The 19389-nt window shown below is 33.7% G+C and overlaps 1 protein-coding gene across 1 annotated transcript in view; it reads right to left on the bottom strand.

The window, feature by feature from the left end:
* The window catches only part of Sntg1 (syntrophin, gamma 1), an 852919-nt gene that overhangs the window by 161613 nt on the left and 671917 nt on the right, over nt 1–19389 (bottom strand). Inside the window, exon 13 of the mRNA XM_013009280.1 lies at nt 10919–10957. Within this exon, the coding sequence (XP_012864734.1) occupies nt 10919–10957 (39 nt within the window). The remainder of the gene's footprint in view (nt 1–10918; nt 10958–19389) is intronic.

Below are 19389 nucleotides of genomic sequence, written 5' to 3'. Positions count from 1 at the left end.
TATGTTTATTTCAGCATTATTTACCATAGCTAAGATCTGGAACCAACCCAGATGCCCCTCAATAGATGAATGGAACAAGAAATTGTGGTATATATACACATGGAATTCTATGCCTCCATCAGAAAGAATGACATTGTCCCATTTGTTAGGAAATGGAAAGGCTTTGAAAAAGTTGTATTAAGTGAAGTAAGCCAAGCCCAAAGAAACATAGGTCCCATGGTTTCCCTTATTTGCAATATCTAGTATATGTATGAGTCAAACAGAAAAGGTCAGATAAGGTGATGTTAGGAAAATGAACCTTAAGATATGTATTTTAAATGTTTTTTTTCTTTCATGCATTTGTTTCTAATGTAATTATAAGATTATTTTTTGTTGCTTTTTATGTCCCTCCCCCACAGTATAACCTCTACTTTCACTGTATTTGATGTAGGTATAATTTGTAGAGTGGAAGAGGAAAAACATGTCGTTTAAATAAGGATAAAGGTGGATCTGTTGCAACAATGAGAAGTACAAGTTGTCATGTCAAAAATGAACTTTACAATTTGGGCAGGGGTGGATTAGGTGGGGGGTAGGGGGAGGATGGGAAGGGATGGGAAGGCTAAAAAAGGAGGAAGCTACAATGCTTGATAAGAAATGTACTCACTATCTTGCCCATGTAATTGTAACCCCTCTGTACAGTATTTTCACAATAAAAAAAAACATAGGTCCCATGGTTTCCCTTATTTGCAATAACTAGTATATGTGTGATACAAGCAGAAATGGTCAGATAAGATGAACTCCAAAAAAGGGCTCACATGCTTTTTCTTCCTTAATTAATTTTTTAAAAATGTTTTTCTCTCTTTTTAGGACTATGGCTGATGTTTTCCATATTGGTTATTTGGGGTGAATGAGAGCCACTGGAGTGATTAAAGTATTTTGTGACTTAAAAAAAATTACATACCCATCATTCTCTTTCTAACAAGTCCAAAATCTTGGTGCCAGTTAGGCATGCTTCCCTGTCTTAATCCCCTTTTCAAATTCCTATGAAATATCCAGTAGAAGTTTCCTCCCCATTGGAGCCTACATTATTTCATCAAATTAAGCATCAAATATGCTGAACATACTCTTCAGTCGTTAATCATTTTGTTTCTTTTTTGGTGTTCCAACTGAATACTGAACACAAGGCCTCAGGAGCCCTTGCTTGGACTTTTTTGCTTAAGGCTAGTACTGTAGCACTTGAGCCACAATTCCACTTTCAGCTTTCTGCTGGTTAATTGTAGAAAAGAGTCTCATGGACTTTTTTTTTTTTTTTTTTTTGCCTGAGCTAGCCTCAAACTGAGATCCTTAGATTTGCAGTTTCCCCAGTCGCTGGGGTTGTAGGTATCTATCTTTGCTCTAAGTTTTTACTTCCTTTTTTTTTTTCTTTCATTCACAGATTTTGTTGCTGACTTCTGTACTTCTGAAAAATTATGATTGGATATTTATTATCCATTAAGTTCTAAGTGTTCTGCATCATTTTCCTGGAGAAACACCTTTTTCAAAAACACTATCAGAAATATTGAGGTACTTTTTACGTAGTAATTAACTGCTATTATATTTTACATAGGCTTTTCCATATATTATATTTTACATAGGCACATCTCTGTGTACAATGTATTGTCTGTTCATGAAAGCAATATTCTTTTTTATAAGATGTTCAACCCATTGAAACAAATACATATTAAGCACAACTATCTTAGTCATTTTCCTGTTTCCTGTTGTTCAAACTGTGATTAACATCCACTTCTGCCTCACTGGGTAAGGTTATGTAATTAAAATGCAAATTTCAATAGCTCATTGTTGCTTGAATAGTTAAAAATAACATCAAATGCTACTACATGTCAATTTGTCACAATATATTTTGAAGATTAACAAATTAATTCTTCTGTTACATATCTGAATTCATTGGGGAGATGAAATAAAAATTAACAAAGCAAAAAAATCTCTATTTGGTGAAAGAAAATTCACTTTTGAGTTTTAGGACATGGGGATGACATGATTTTCTTTTTTGGGAATGGTCAACTTACAATCCAGAAATAATTTATCTGTTACAAGTGTAATACTATCAAATGACACTTTTCTATATGCACAAATAGCTTAGTGTTCTTAAAAATACAATGAACAGTGAAAATTTACTTAAAACTAAGAATTATAGTATCTTGGATTTATACATCTCACCTAACATTCTCATTTCTATATAATTAATCATGTGACATGCTTATTTTTGTTACATTTTAAGTTATTAAGTCGTTTTATATTTTTACAGTTTAAATTTAGTTATTGTTATTATAAAGGTGATGTCCAGAGCATTACAGTGACATACGGCAAATAAACAGTACATTTCTTTTTGGAAAATGTCACTCCTTCCTTCACTCTTTCCCAGCTTTACCCTCTCACCCAAACCCACAAGGTTTTATGGTTAATTTTCAACATAGTGTCTAGTGAGTACCACTGATGCATTTGTTCACCCATTTTCTCTACATTTTTGTGCCCTTCTTTACTATTTCAGATACATACAAACCAGTAAACATGACAAAAAGAAAGGAAGAAAAAAAACACAGTAACAAAGAAAAAAAACTTCTTTCCATTTTCTTGGGTTCATTTCCACAAATATTATTTTACATAATCAGATATGAACCACTAAATAGACGCTCATTAAAAATAAGTCAATTCATATCTCCAGGCTTATCTCAGGGTGGTTCAGGGCTAACAATCACAGATATCATATCATCTTAAAATTCAAACGAACAAATAAACTATCTATACATAAGCTTTGAAAAGTAATAAAGACTGAATCATTTCATGAACTGTGGTTGTTGGTTGTTGTAGTTTAGAACTCTCTCTTTTTTTTGCAGATATAGGCCTATTATGTTAATATATTAATATTAAGGTAACAGGACTCAACTGGAGTCTTTAGTTTTTTACAATGTTTGCTTTATTAACAATATTCTTTTAAAAATGAAACTTAGCCAAGTGTTGAGAGCTCACACCTGTAATGCTAGCTATTCAGGAGGCTGAGATCTGAGAACTGCACTTTGAAACCATCCTAGGCAGGAAAATTTGTAGGACTCATATATAATTACTAAAAAAGGCAGAAGTGAAGCTATGACTCAAGTGGTAAAGGACTAGCCTACAGCAAAAAGTCTCAGGAACACCACTTAGGACCTCTGTTCATGCACCAAGATTGACACCAAATCAAAACAAAAGAAAGCAAAAAAAAGAACACTTTATATTTTAATTTTTAATACAAAACTGCTCTCAAAAATCCACAATCACATATCTGGAGATTATAGAATAAAACATAAAGCATTAAAGCATGTTTTACAAACATAGGATCATTCTTTAATTATTGATATCTATATTCAGAAAAAATGTATATTTCATATCAATTCATTGAAGCAAAGGGTAATTAACTAAAAGGAATCTTCCTACACTTTACTTTTCCTTCCCTTCTTGACTAAAATGAAATCATAAATGATTAAATTCCTATTATTTTGGATATAAAAGTTTGTTTAAATTTATTGGTCTCTACAAGAGATATATTATTGACAACATGAGATCCAAGGAGGTATTTTTTTATTTACTTGAAAAAGAGATCCTTTTATTTCTAAAATCAGATGAAACTTCCAAATTACACAAAGAATCCTGAACTCAGAGACTGGAGAATCATTCATCAAATATATATATATATATATACTATATATATATAGTATATATATATATTATATATATAGTATATAGTATATGTATACTATATATATTATATACATGTATACATATATCTATTATATCCTATAATAAGCATATTATACCTTTGGAAACTATAATAGGTATAGTATATATATATATACTATACCTATTATATACCTATATTTATATATATTCTATACCTATTATATAGTATATATATATATATATATATACTATACCTATTATAGTTTCCAAAGGTATAATATGCTTATTATAGGATATAATAGATATATTTTATGTATACATGTATATATGTTGTTGTTATTGTGAAGGTGATAAACAGAGGGGTTATAGTTACATAAGTAAGGTAATGAGGACATTTGTATTTTAACAATGTCATTCCTTCTTTACCAGTTTTTCCCTCCTGTTCCCATTCACAAGTTGTATAGTTCATTTTCAACATAGTGTATAGTGAGTATCACTGCTGCATTTGTTCACCTTTTGTCCCAATGTTTCTTTGCCCTTCCCTTACCATTCCAAAGAGATAAACTAACAAACAAGACAAAAGGTAAATTGAAAAAATCTTACTTTATATGACTGTATGCACGTAGTTATTAAGCCTTTGTGATCAACTCCTAAGAATATTCTCTTTTGGTGTAACTATGTGAGTTTTCAGAGACGTGCATAATTTATCATGTTGAAGAGTATTTTTTGGTCTTTTACCATTCAGTGCATTTACTTGTGGATTTATAGTTACCACAAATGAGGAAAACCATATGACCTATGGTTCTTTGGGTCTGGCTTACTTACTTTGCTTAATATTTTTTTCCACGTCTTTCCATTTCCTTAGCAATGATACAATAGCTTTCTTTCTGATAGAAACATAGAATTGTACTATATATATATATATGTTATATTATATATGCATATACATATATATATCACATTTTCTTGATCCATTTGTCCACTAAGGAACATATGATTTAATTCTATATCTTGGCTGTGGTAACCAATGCTACAATAAACATGATTTTGCTGGGAACTTCAGTGTGGCCTTGTTTGTAATCTATTGGCTAAATGCCCAAGAGTGGAATTGCTGGGTCACAGAGATATTCTATGTTTAATCTTTTGAGGCACTTTTGAGACAAGTCTTTTTGTGAGAAGTCCAGCTATGTAAACTAGACTAGTATCAAAGATACACTTATCTTGGGTGATGTGATTACAAGCATGTGTACTACTGTTCTCTGCTATATTCACTGGATGACTCTTTCCACATTATTGAAGATGTGATAAATAATTGTTGAAAAGCGTTAAAGAAAATAAAAGAGTATGGAAATTTTAGGTTATATGTTATGCTATTTAATTCTACAACAATAAAAAACCCACTAGGGTCATAATAATTTACTCATTTATTTATTTTATTATCTTTTTATTGTCAAGGTGATGTACAGAGGGGTTATTGTTACATAAGTAAGGTAATAAGTACATTTCTTGTCAAACTTGTTACCCCTTCCCTTATTTTTCTCCTACTTTTCTCCCCCTATTTTATTATCTTTAAGTAGTTGTATAAAGCAGTTTCAATTCACCCACCAAAGTTTTCATGTGTTTGTGGGGGGGGGGTGCGTGTGCATGCGTGCATGCTGTCATGGGGGCTTAAACTTGGGGTCCTGGTGTTCTTTACTTTAGGCACACCTCCACTTCCAGCCTTTTGCTGATTAACTGGAGATAGGAGTCTCACATAGTTGTCTGTCCAGTCTGGCTTCAAACTGGGATCTTCAAACCTCAGCCTTCTGAGTAAGTCAAATTACAACAGTGAGCCAACAATGCCAGACAACCACCGAATTATTCCGTAGGGATATTTACAACAGCCACATCACCTTCCGCTGCCACCCTCCACCCCCACCACCTCCGTCCCTCTCCGCTCCCTCTCCAGTTTTCCACTTCTATCTTCAGGTCTACATTCTTCGCAGTGATTTCATAATATCTTCTATTTCAGAATAGTTCCTTAATTACTGGATTGAATGTCTAGTGATCTCTTTATCAAGTTTATGAGTGATATATAAACAAATATTGACAACATTTAACAAGTTTAAAGGCTAATTATTTAGTTGATATAAACATCTGAAAGAAGACTATAAATAGAAGAATATTGTCTTTCAGAATTTATAAGAACACTAGTAAATTTACAGTCTCAATGATCTCACCACCAGCTCCATTTCACCCCTTGGGTGAAAATAATCACTTTGTCCATTGGACTTCGCAGACATCAGTAAAGTTGCAGTATACCATGAATTAATTATAAAGAAAAAACTGTATTTAAAATGCAATTGGTGGCAATTAAACAGGATCTGAGACAAAAAATTCATAGTTTTCATACAATATATTAAGATCTAATAGAAAAACCAATCATTCCAAGCCTAAAAGAGGGAAGAAAAATCATGAACATCACAGTGAAAGTCAATGAAATATATATAAAAAGGAAACAAAATAACTACTCAGGAGGCTATCAACAGAGGATTATACTTCAAAGCCAGCCCAGTCAAGAAAGTCTGTATAACTTTCATTTTCAATTAACTATCAAAACAATGCTAGAGGCAGAGCTGTGGCTTAAGTAGTAGAGTGCTACTCTTGAGCAGAAAAGCTCATGCAACAAGCACTCAGGCCATGAGTTCAAGTCTCACGACTGGCCCAGAAACAAAACAAAACAACTAATGCTCTGAAAAGAATTAAGGAACATTGTTAAGTCTGTAGACTGATGCATTATTTAAAAAGATAATGCACTCATATTGTGAAAGTGAAAGTATATGAAAACTGAGTAAATGTGTGTTGATAGCTTAGTTAAGAAAAAGAGGAAATGCAAGAAATCCTAGCAAGACATAACTGTTAATGCCTAATCAGAAAGAGATAAACTGAAATGATAGACTTTTTAGTTGAGAATCTATATGTACATAAAGACAGTTTTACTGAAAGATTTTTACCAAATAGCAAAATAATAATACCAATGCTTCATAAATTCCTACTAGAAATCCAGAAAGGGAGATTGTTCCAAATTCAATCTAATACCTAAACACATACTCAATTATTTAAAAATTAAGTAACTCTTCCACAAATGTATGTGTAAATTTTGAGAAAAGTTAAGTAAGCTAGAAACTAACTTGAAGGGACTATTAATGGAAATGTAACAAATTTTACTTACTGGGACTTCAATATAAGAGAACCACAAAATATTACTTCTCCTAAACAGAGAAGAAAAAAATCCTCAGCAGTTTTTTCCCTAAAACATTGAATCCATTAATAATAATAATAAAAGGACCAAGAGATGACCAATTGTGGATATCTGTGAAGTAAAAACACTTGGCTTAACATTTGAAAGCAATTAGTGTTGTGGACAAAAATTGGTGAAATTATTTACAAAACAGTTTTGTACTGGGTGCTGGTGGCTCACACCTGTAATTCTAGCTTCTTGGGAGGCTGTTATCTGAGGATTATGATTCAAAGCTAGCCTAGGAAGGAAAGTCCATTAAACACTTATCTTTAATTAATGAGATAGAGCTGTGGCCCAAAGAGTAAGCACTCTAGCCTTGAGTAGAAAAGCTAGCAAAGAGTGCCCAGTTCTAAAGTTCAGACCCTCGTATTGATATACAAAAAGAAAAGAAAAACATTTAATATACTTGTCTATTTTAATTATTTCTTTACAGGATCTTATCCAAAATAATTAACAGCATAATCAATAGAAAGGCTTGCTCACAAATGTTTAGGGCTGTTTTGTTTGTGTACCTCTACATTTAAAATAGAACAAATGGTCAGGTGTATCAATATGCCAATAGCAGTACAGTGGCCCATGATCAACTACTCAACAGGGAGAGGAAATGAAGTACAGATGCACATAGTCATATTGTTGCATATAGTTACATATAGTTATATACTGTTACATATAGTTAGAGTATCCAGAAAGATTTAATGCATACTATATAATCCTATTACATAAAGTTCTGAAAGATAAAACTATAGTGACAGAAAGCAGTCTGAGAACAGAGATAAGGAAGGAAAAAGTCCTCTATGTGCCACTATCTCATGATATACATCTAGCTACTCAGGAGGATCAATGTAGGAATCCTGTAGGATTGAAAGTGTGCTGCTACCCCCATGTCCAAAGAAATTAGCAAAAAGTAGGACTGAAGGCATGTCTGTTATTGCTATAAGGAACTTCTTACAGATTTGAATTTCAGCATTTTGTATGTGTTAGTGTTGAAGTTTGAATTCAAGGCCTGGGCAATTTCCCTTAGCAACTTTGCTCAAGGCTGGCACTTGGCCACTTGAACCACAGATCCACTTTTGGCCTTTTGGTAGTTAATTGGAGATTCAAGTCTCACAGACTTTCATACCAGGCTGGCTTTGAAAAATAATCATCAGATATCAGCCTCATTAGCTAGAATTACAAATATGATCCATCCCTGGCTGGCTTGGAATTTAGCTTTTAAGTCTTAGGTTAACCTGAAACATATTTTCACCCATAATATCTTATCTCTTTTATATTAATGTCCTTAACTTTATATAAACCACATCATGTTTCTTCATATATGCTTAGTGTGAATAAGCATATATGAATATTTAAGAAATATACAAGAATGTAAGATATATAAAACTGTAAGAAATACATAAGAATATATAAGCAATATATAATATAATGATAAAGGTACATTTCCTTATGCTTGAAGAACTGATTCTGACCATTTTGCTAGATATTCATTGATTTCATTACTTTAACTTTGGAGGTCATTACTAACTTTTCCTCTGATGCCACTCCAGAAGTGGAATTTTATAGTTTTCTTTACTTTTTTTTTTGTTTTGTCAAACACAAGCAGAGACAAGTCAAATTATACTTGTGTGTCTTCCAACCTTGTATCTAGATTCTTTTTTGTTTAATATTCTGGTCCAGGGCTTGAACTCAGGGCTTGAACACTCGCCCTGGGCTTTTGTGCTCAAGGCTAGTACTCTATAATTTGTGACACAGCTTTTTTTCTGGCTTTTAGGTGATTAATTGGAGATGAGGGTCTCATGGACCTTTCCTACCTGGCTTTGAACCAAGTGAGACCTCAGCATATTAAGTAAGTAGGATAACAGGCATGAGCCTCAGTGTTCACCTAGATTCATTCTTTTCTTTTTTTTCTTTCTTTTTTTTTTTGGGTTAGTTGTGGGGCTTGAACTCTGGGCCTGTGTGCTGTCTCTCAGCTCTTCAGCTCAAGGATCATGGGATCACACTCTACCACTTGAGCCACAGTATCACTTCTGTTTTTCTGGTGGTTAATTGAAGATAGAATTCTCAGGGACTTTCCTCCCTGGGCTGGCTTTGAACCATGATCCTCAGATCTCAGCCTCCTGAATAGCTAGGATTACAGGCATGAGCCACCTGTGCGAGCCACAAGCACCCGGCTTAGATTCATTCTTAAAGAAATAGTGATCATTTTCATTATTTTTCAAGAATTCACAAATCCATAAATTTCTATATTTATATATCTGATTATAAATGAGCTGTACCTACAGATACCTGTTATAACTTACCTCCCAGAGCTGATGCTTTTTCTATTTGGAGATTTTCTCTTTAATGGAATTTCTCCTATACTGTAGCCTCTATGAAATCTTTAAAGTGTAGTTAGGGTGTTATCTGCAACCCACCCTAACTAGAGTCACCTGGGATAAAATGAGAGGCTTCTTCATAGTGTAATGATCTGAGAGCCTGTGCCACTGAAAACAAGGGTATCAAGTACAATTGTAGAAGAAGTAGAATGAGAGACAACCTAGAATGTGAGACAACCTATCTTATCAATCTCTGCATCTATTTAAAACATTAATTAGGTACTAGGATGAAGGCTCCACATTAGGAAAGATGCCCAGGGATTAAATGATGCACATTTAATTCCCCAAAGTTGAACCTTCTCATGAGCATTGCAACTACACAGGGCTTTGTGTTAGAAATACTATTAATGACAGTTTGTACATAACATACTTCACATTCCAAAGAACATGTGGAAAATTTAGAAATAGTAACAAAATTATGGCATGTGTTGAGAATTTACAACTTTATATAAATTTATAATTTAATAAACTTTTAAATATAATTGCCATTAAACAATTATTTAAGATAAGGAATTAGAAATTTAAATTGAAAAGTAATTTGGCAAATTTGAGGACATTTAAAGTTTTTTAACTATTGAACTTGATTGGAATTTATATACCATTCATAAATACCTACCTTATTTCATGTGATCTTTCACTCAGATTCACATTTATCTACTGACATAAGATGAGATCTTACGTAGAGAGCTTCCCAGGTATCCTTACAGATTTAAATTTTGCTTAACAGTTGCAAATCCAAGTTGATGTTAAATATAGTAAGTTTATAAATCTGATCCATCATAGGTATTTTTCATCTTATACACTAATATATACTCATTTGAAATACTGCCAGCAAATTGTGAAAAACATTCCTTGATCTTTGATTTCAGTTTACAATGTACCTTCCAAAAGTGATGATATGCTAAAGCCATCTTACTGAAACAGTAAAAATCCTCAACAAGGAAACAATAGTCTCTTGTTATGTGTTGGTCTAAGGTTCTAAGGAGAAACCATTGAAGAAAACCTACACATGTTCAGTATAAATAGAATCGATGCTGTGAATGCTGGGTATGCTCTATTAGTAATTTCCATAATGCTGCCCAACACCTGCTAAAAATATGTCACTTGTCAATATATCTCAAATTTTCACTTTATAACTTCAATCATAAGAACCACGCTCACCTTGCTTTGGGGGTACCAATTGCTTTTGAGGAGACAGATTTTTAAAAAAGTAATGGCAAGGAAACACTCAGAATATCATGTAAGGACTGAAATGTAGGTGACAATGATGGGAAGCTGAGAGTTTCTCCCTAATTGAGCTGTGTAATGGATGTGTGAAAATCTCTTGACTTTTACATTTCTTTACATGTAATAAGATGGGTTTACTATACAAATAAATGTAATTTATTTTACTGTCATTACAGATATTTATTAGATGTCCTCAAATTAATCGATAAATTAATATATTCTCTTGAAGATAGCAAATATCAACAATTATTTCTTCATAAAAATTAAATGGCACGGAAATTATGTTCAGTTAAAGATACTACTGAAGAAATATGTGATTCAGATGGCAAGTGTTACTTGATCTTACCTGCTGGTTTACAGGAAAGTTTCTGTTGATTTTTTTAATCTGCAATGATAAAGAAGTGAGAATAAGGCCCAGATTCTTATGAGATCTATTTAATGTGTTAATACATGCCACTTTAACCTAGTGATATCATTCATTGCACAACACACACCAATTTTAATTGTCCCTCATAATCATACCAAATGTTGTATATAACCTATGGAAAAAAGATTTCCATATTTTCAATTTATAGATGATCAAAGCCAAAGTTTACATGGAAGTTAAATGCTTATCAGCCTAGACATAGAGAGTAACTTCATGATGTTTTTACTTCAAAATCTTATGATTTCAAAGGCTCATGATTTCCCCAGATTCAAGAGAACAGAGTAAATGAATTAACGAATCACTAAACAAATAGAAGATATATTTTCAAATACTTTCAGCTAGGATACTAAATTCAGAGTAACATTTACTTTAAAACAATTCAATGAATGACATTTCACAAGAATTTATAATAAAGCTTAGAAGGATGCATCTTCTTTGCTGTTCACATGGAAACACACTCCACAAATCAAATGAAAATACACACCATGTTCCGATAAATGGCCTTATATGACAGAGTGTCTGTTGAACATTGCTCTTACTGATTAAAACTAATCATTAGTTTTCAGTGAGTTTCTAGAGAAACATAATATAAAAACACCAGATTATACCCAGATCATTTTCACTGATAAACTGTTTGTTGTTTTTGTTCTCTTTGTGTGTGGGAAGTGGGGAAGGGGGAAATTCAATGAAGGCATGAGCCCAGGCCTCCTTCTTACCAGGCTTTCTTGTTCATGGATGAAACTCTACACTTGAGATATACCTCAGCCCATATTTTACTGTTTATTCTAGAGATGAAGTCCAGCAGACTTTTCTGCCCTGGTTGATTTGATCACATCTTAGCATCCTGATTATCTAGGATTACAGGTATAATTCATGAGAACCTGGCCCTATTTTTTCCTTTGTCAGATTCCCTATTGTCCTCATGATAAATGAAAATATAATTTAAAGTATAAACACACAAGTTAATTTGAAAACACACCTGTTTTATTTGAAGAAGCTTATCTTTTTTACACTGATAAAATAATTCCAACTATTTTTTTCTTTGTTGCTGTGTTAGGGATTGTGCTGAGAATTCCTAAGATTCCTGATTTCTAAAGTTAACCTGAGTACTTTGGAAATGTATATAGAAGAAGCTGATGGCCAACATCATGTATTAATAAGCCAAAAAAATCATATTGAAAAGCCAAATGCTAGGGCTCATGCCTGTAATCCTAAATCCTCAGGAGGCAGAGATTTAAGTATTCTGGCTTGTAGATAGTCCTGGCAAGAAAATCTATGAGAGTCTTCTCTCCAATTAACAACCAAAAAATTGTGTGTGAAGCTGTGGCTCAAGTGACAAACCAGTAGCATTGAGTGAAAAAGTTCAGGGACAGAGTACAGGACACACAGATATAACCCAGCAATCCCACTCCTAGGCACTTACCCAACTAATAGCAAACAAGGCCACACTAAAGCTACCAACACAACCATGTTCATTGCAGTGTTAATTACCATAGCAAAGATATAGAATCAACCCAGATGCCACTCAGTAGATGAATGGATCAAGAATATGTGGTATGTGGGGCTGGGAAGGTGGCTCAATGGTAGAATGCTTGCCTTGCATGCATGAGGCCCTGGGTTAGATTCCTCAGCACCACATAAGCAGAAAAATCTGGAAGTGGTGCTGTGGCTCAAGTGGTAGAATACTATCTTTGAGCTGAAAAGCTGAGAGATAGTGTCCAGGCCCAAGAGTTCAGGCCCCATGACCAAAAAAAAAGAATATGTGGTATGTATACACAATAGAATTCTATACTTCCATCAGAAAAAATGGCATTGCCCCATTCCTAAGGAAATGGAAAGACTTGGAAAAAAATTATGAACTCTGTCCTTCCACTTTATTTTATTACCAGCAACTAACTTGTTCAAGAGGTTTCATTCTGATGCCCATATAAACATACCATGCACCTTGATCAGACAAAGCTCTTATTTATTTATTTTTTTGTGCCAGTCTTGGGGTTTGAACTCAGAGCGTGGGCGCTATCCCTAAGCTTGAGCCATAGCTCCACTTCAAGTTTTTTTGGTAGTTAAGTGGAGATCAGAGTCTCATGGAGATTCTTGCCTGGTATGGCTTTCAATTGTGATCCTCGGGTCTCAGCCTTCTGAGTAGCTAGGATTACAGGCATGAGCCACCAGTGTCTGGCTCTGAGTTCCTGATGTAGAAAATGCTAATGGCAAATTTTCTGAAAAGTACTTATTTGTAATCAGAACAACTAATATTAATAAAGCAGATTCTACTTAAGATCAAACAAAAATATCTATTAGTTCCCTTGTAAGTTTATTTTTAAAGTAAATTATTGCTCTTATGATTGTGATAGTGTTGTTAGTTACATAACTATGAAATAATCAATAATATATGCTTAGCAACAAAATTCATTTTTAAAATAGTTTAAAAATTGTTACTGTTGGAAACAGAGCTATTTCTAAATAATGTAAATCCTAAATTCTCTGTATTATTCAAAGAAAAAAAGTAATAAGTTTTCATTATTCTTCATGTTAAGCTTCTGAGAAGCCAACACCATCTGCATGAGTTAGTTTGAATTCCAAGTAACTGAGAAAGACAAGTGATGTTGAGCAAAAGATATCTTCCATCTTCCATCATCCATCTTCCTAGATGGAAGAAGGCAGGACTGTAGTCCATACCATAAAGCCAGATGTTTAGAAACTTGTTGCTCTGCTATTAATCCTCAGAATATATGAGCACAAAATTACCTAGACTGAAATTCTGTACAAAAATTCCACAATGACAGCGAATGATAGAACCTACAAGCACGTCAGATGCAGTGAGGTAAGCAAAGCCCTGTACAACTATAGTCCTAAACAGAAGCTGTGTTCCTAAATTATGTATTCATATCTGGCTAATTTCATCACTGTGAGAGATTACTTCTCAGTACAGTTCCAGGTCTTGATTATGCCTCTGTCTTCTATTCTTTGTTTACTATCTACAGTTATAGTAATTACCTTGACATTTTCATGGTCTGTTTAATGTAAAATATTTGAGGCAGGATCTTGAGATCCTCCTTAAATTTTGTTTCTTTGGTGTGTGGCACACCCTTCCTTAATCCTATTCACATGTGCACATGTCAAAGGACAATGCAAACATTTTGTACTTTTGGAGGGATGTTTCCTCAAATGTGAAGCCTTCCTTTGAAGGAACGTTCCATATCAATTCTCTACCTACAATATAAACATACATTAATTATATGTTGAACATACTGACTACAAAGTGATTTAAACTAAGAATGAGGTATTTGATGAATGTCTACATGAAGTACAAAAAGACACACTTGTTTGCTAACTCAGGAAGTTCACCTAACTATATATATATATATATATATATATATATATATATATATATATATATGAAGTATCCCAGAGTCTATATTTATAAGTAAAAAATAAAATACTGAAATAAGTTGGGAGGGAGGTGCAAGATATCCTAGGCTGGTGAATAATCCATTCTCAAGCAGTCCTGTAGATTTAGGAGTTCTTGAAAATATTTGTAATATTGAAAATATTTCTTTCAAAGACAATCAGCCATCTGGCCTGTTTAAATTACAGACCCTTTTGCAAACTTGAAGCCTTTCCCATAACTTCTGAGCAGAGAAACATGTGCCCCATCTTGCTTTCAGTTCCAGAATATAGGAACTTTGAAATTTGATGGAGACTTCCAGTTAAGAAGAAATGGATACCAAGCTATCTGAAACAAAGTCTCTTTTTTGCTTGTGTGTGGTAATGCAATGTACGCTGAACATTCCCTTGGAGAAGATGACTACAGCAGAGAGGAGCTGAGAATGAGAGCCACATTTCTACAGCTAGAGAGCCTTCAGTGCCTGGAACTTTCCATTTGAAGTTCTTTACAAATGTATGAATTGGTTTAGTGACTCTTTTTTATTGGGAAAGATATCTCAAGATGCTACAACCGTCAGAAAAGAAACAAAATCTAAATGATGTTAAGGTCTAATTTTGTAAATGAAATGTTTATACATAAGGTATATATTTTAAAAAATAACTTAATTTTTAAATTGTTATTTTTTAAAGCAAATATAAAAACAATTAACAATGTCTTTTTTCCTGAAGACTAGTGCTCTACCCCTTGAGCCTCATTTCCAGTTCTAGCTTTTTGCTTCCTTTGGTGTTTAATTAGAGAAAAGAGTCTCACAGACTTTCCTGCCTGGCTGGCTTAGAACTGAAATCCTCAGATCATAGCTACTTAAGTTAGATAGGATTACAGGCATGAGCCATTGGTGTCAGACCAACATATTTTCTGGGTGCTGTCCCTCAGCTCTCCAGCTCAAGGCTAGTGCTCTACCACTTGAGCCACAGCGCCACTTCTGGCTTATTCTGCTTATGTGGTGCTGAGGAATCGAACCCAGGGCCTCATGCATACAAGGCAAGCACTCTACTACCGAGGCACCTTCTCAGCCCTGGAACCTCATTTTTAATTCAGATCCTTACACTTGGCTCTGCACACAATCTCCCACTTAAGCTTCAAACCCAGCCCTTTACTTTTTGCCTTTGTTATTTGCTAGACAGGGTTTATTACTTTATTTTTAACCTGGAGCTGGCCTGAGACTGTAATACTCCTAGTTACATTTTCTTATATAGCTGAATTATCATGAATTTTGTTTGTTGAGATGAGGGGGGGTCTTACTAACTTTGCATTATACATACTGTATTAATTTCTTTTTTTCTAGATTCTTCCAAATCAGAAGTTGCAGAACCTTAGGTAAAGTAGAAAAAGATACTTTCATATAAACATTATATATTACAAACTCAAATACAGCCACACATTCTTACACACATATTTAGAGCATTTTGCGGGATTTTTTATTGCCAATGATCTGTGGAGATTTACAGCAATTCCATGGTCAATTTGGATGTGCAATATCTTGTTAGGGAATGAACTGAGTAATTTCACTTTAAAATTAAAAAGTAGTTATCTGAACAAAAAAATTCAGCAAAACAAATGAAGTGAACAAAGGGAAATCAATGAAATCTTAATTTACACTGTTCTCGCAGGGTGAAAAAGGAAAACAATGAATGATTCTTTATATCACCTAGGCAGGAAGGTAGGAGAATGAAAATGTAATCTGGTACTCCATTTCAGCTTGCCTTTCTCTGATTCATTTTCTCCTGATTATTTATCATTATCGAATGTGATATATTTTTATTATTCTTTTATAAGTTGTCTGGTCCTACTTCATTATCAATTAGTGAATTCACAGATTTCTGTCTGTTTCATCAGACACATCACCACTATCACCTGGGGCAATGTATAGCTCTTAATAGGTACATGATAAATACAGGTCAAGCAAATTAAAAGACAGAAAACAGCTCCATCAGAACCAAAGCTAATGCTTGAATTTAGACTCTAACTTTGACTTAAAATTCATTGAGAAAAAAATAAGCTAAAATCTTGAGTTTTAATTTCTTTATAATTTTGATGGATTCAAAATTAAGAAGATAAAGCATACCAAAAAATCTGAAGAAATGCTTTAGAAATTAAAAGTAATTCTCATTTAAAGGAAGTGTTATTTCTGACCTGAAACCAAATATGGGGAGAGACAAAGAGACTTGGGCTCTATCAACTTGATATTTTAGATCAGGCCTGAAGGACTGGGTGAAAAATATAGCTCATAGATGGTGGGGTGTTAGAGAAAACACCAGATAGGAGGTCATAGATGGGGAAATGTTAGAGCCTATCCAAATGGTCACAGAATTCTACATCAGAAGTGATTTCATACAACAGAAAAGTAATAACTATGGGAAATAACTGCACACTAAACTTTTCCATACTTTTGGTATTGGTGAGTCAGCATCTAGAAATACTATTTGACACTAAGCTCTGTGAGACATATGCTAGAGTTATGGGTAGAGCCATAGAAGAAGTGCATCAGGTGAAAGGTAGACATTCAAATCAGGTGAAGAGAGCTTCAGAGAAGAGTCACAAGGGCAATGCTGAAAGACATAATCTCTGCAAGGTATTGAGAAGAAAAAGATGTAAAAATTTTTTAACACCAAATGGCTAAATTTAAAATTAGAACTGACTAAGACACTAACAATTGTCAATATTCCAATACTGGTAGAAATGGCAAATTCACTGCAATAGCACATGATTCCTGCTTTAAAAGAAACATTCTTCTGAAACACAGGAATAGGGATCAATCAGTAAACTATTACATATACTTTCTCATTTTTATTTCTTAACATCTGCTTTCCCTGACTTTTGTTAATGACCTATATCCATCCAGTTATAGAGGAAATTTATCACACAATGCAACTGGACACTACAAATGAATGTGCACATTCTTATAATTTCATGTACTCTTGATAAAATGTAGATGATTACAGATGACATTTCAGATTTGATCTTATATTGTGTACTTGCTTCTTATAGGCTAGTATTTTATAGATGAAATTCTGAACTCAGTCAATATAGATCACCATATTAACAGAATGAATGGAGAAAACACACATCTCAATTGAAGTAGAAAAATGCTTTTGACAAGATTCAAACCATTTCATAAAACTACTCAAGAAAGAAGGAATAGAATGGCACTTTCCAAATATAATAGAAGTCATGTACAAGAAATTCACAGTGAAAATTGTTTACAATGGTAGACAAATGAAAGCTTTCCCACATCTTCAGAAACAAGGCAGGAATGCTAAATTTCCCCACTGTTATTCCATACAGTCTTAGCAAAACTAAATAGGCAAGAAAAAGAATAAAAAATCAACCAAATTGGAAAGAAAAAAGTGAAATTAGCACTGCTAACAGATGGGATAATTTGTATATGTAGATACTTCTAAAACAACTGTCACCCAAAACAAGTGTTAAAAGTAATAAATTTCAACTAGTAGCTAAAATATACATTGCAATTCTGTGATTGAGCAACAAGCATTCTGAAAAGGATACTGTTTTTTTTTCAAATATGTGTATTGTGGTTTGTGTGTGTGTGTGTGTGTGTGTGTGTGTATCTGAAAAGAAAATCTACTGTAGAGACACATGCATGCAGAGGTAGGAAATTCAAACTTAGAATGGTCTGGGGAAAGTTTTAACAAGGCTCTATCTATGAAACAAAACTCAAAACCAAATGACAGTATCTGTGGTCAATTTGATAGAGCCATAGCCTATCAGACATGATGCTCTCAGTTCAACCCCAGTACCAAAATTTATTTTTTAAAATTTTATTGTTAAAGTGATGTATAGAGGGGTTACAGTTACATATATAAGGTAGTGAGCACATTTCTTATCAAAATTGTTACCCACTCCCTCATTTTTCTCCCACTTTCCCTTCCCCAAGTTGTACAGTTCCTTTCCAACATATTGTCTCAAGAAAATCTCCACATTGCATGTTCGCCACAGTAAAGCAGCTAAAAAGCAAGGGAAGGAAATACTACTAAATGCAAAGAAACAAACTAAGGCTATTGAGGACTTTTGGATGAAAATATGCATGGATCTGTATAAGATGTCCTGATTTAGAGGTATCTTCTAGAAATGAACCATCTATTTGGTTTAGACAGAAAGAACTGGTTTAAATTTGAAGGTGGTTCATACCATTCCATTACCAGCCCTGTGCACTGGAGCACTGGGTGTATGCACATAAAGGATGCAAAAGTGAAAACATTACTCCACCCACAAACATCCATGCTTTAAACCCAAGGCACCAGTGAGGAATGGGCACCCAACATTACTATCAGAGAAGTATGAACTTTGGGTTTGTGGTCTTTCATTGTCAGGATTCTGTGTGTGGAGAAGGGCTGGAGTAGGTCTGGGCCTGCATATTGTCACTGAGATTACCCACAGCTATAGGGAAATTGCTTGATATGTCAATGCCACAATGTATTCCATTTTTTGTTTTCAGGCATGTTTCATAAGCATGTGTATTTGGCCTCAATTTAAATAAGAATGTGGTGCATATTATATCTAAAATCAGGATTAACAGAGTTCTCAGAAAGTTTCAACTAGAAAAATACCTTACTTGTGTCAGTATCTTTATTGTATGGAGAATTATTCTCAGCTTGTGGATGGAGTAGCTACAAGATTGCACAATTTAATCTGACATCACTGTAGAGCCAAGTTCAATGCCTCAGGCATGGGGTACAAAACAAACAAAACCAATCTAAACAGAATATATTTCTTCAAAGAAGGTTCATAGGAATGGGAAATATAACTATAACATATGGTCAAAATTATTTGTTGGTGGTACTCAACAAATAATTCTAGGTCTTTGGGATAAATATGATATAAGAAGCTATAGAAAAAGTAGAAGAGAAAGTGTCTGCAGGGGCTTCAGAAAAAAACAAAAATTATTTTTATCTGTTAGTATAATAACATAGTTTTAAGCTGA

Source organism: Dipodomys ordii, unplaced genomic scaffold, assembly GCF_000151885.1.
Source record: "Dipodomys ordii isolate 6190 unplaced genomic scaffold, Dord_2.0 Scaffold9, whole genome shotgun sequence".
Lineage (NCBI taxonomy): Eukaryota > Metazoa > Chordata > Mammalia > Rodentia > Heteromyidae > Dipodomys > Dipodomys ordii.
Note: the sequence above shows the minus strand (reverse complement) of the source record. Positions and strands in the feature narration are given on the sequence as shown.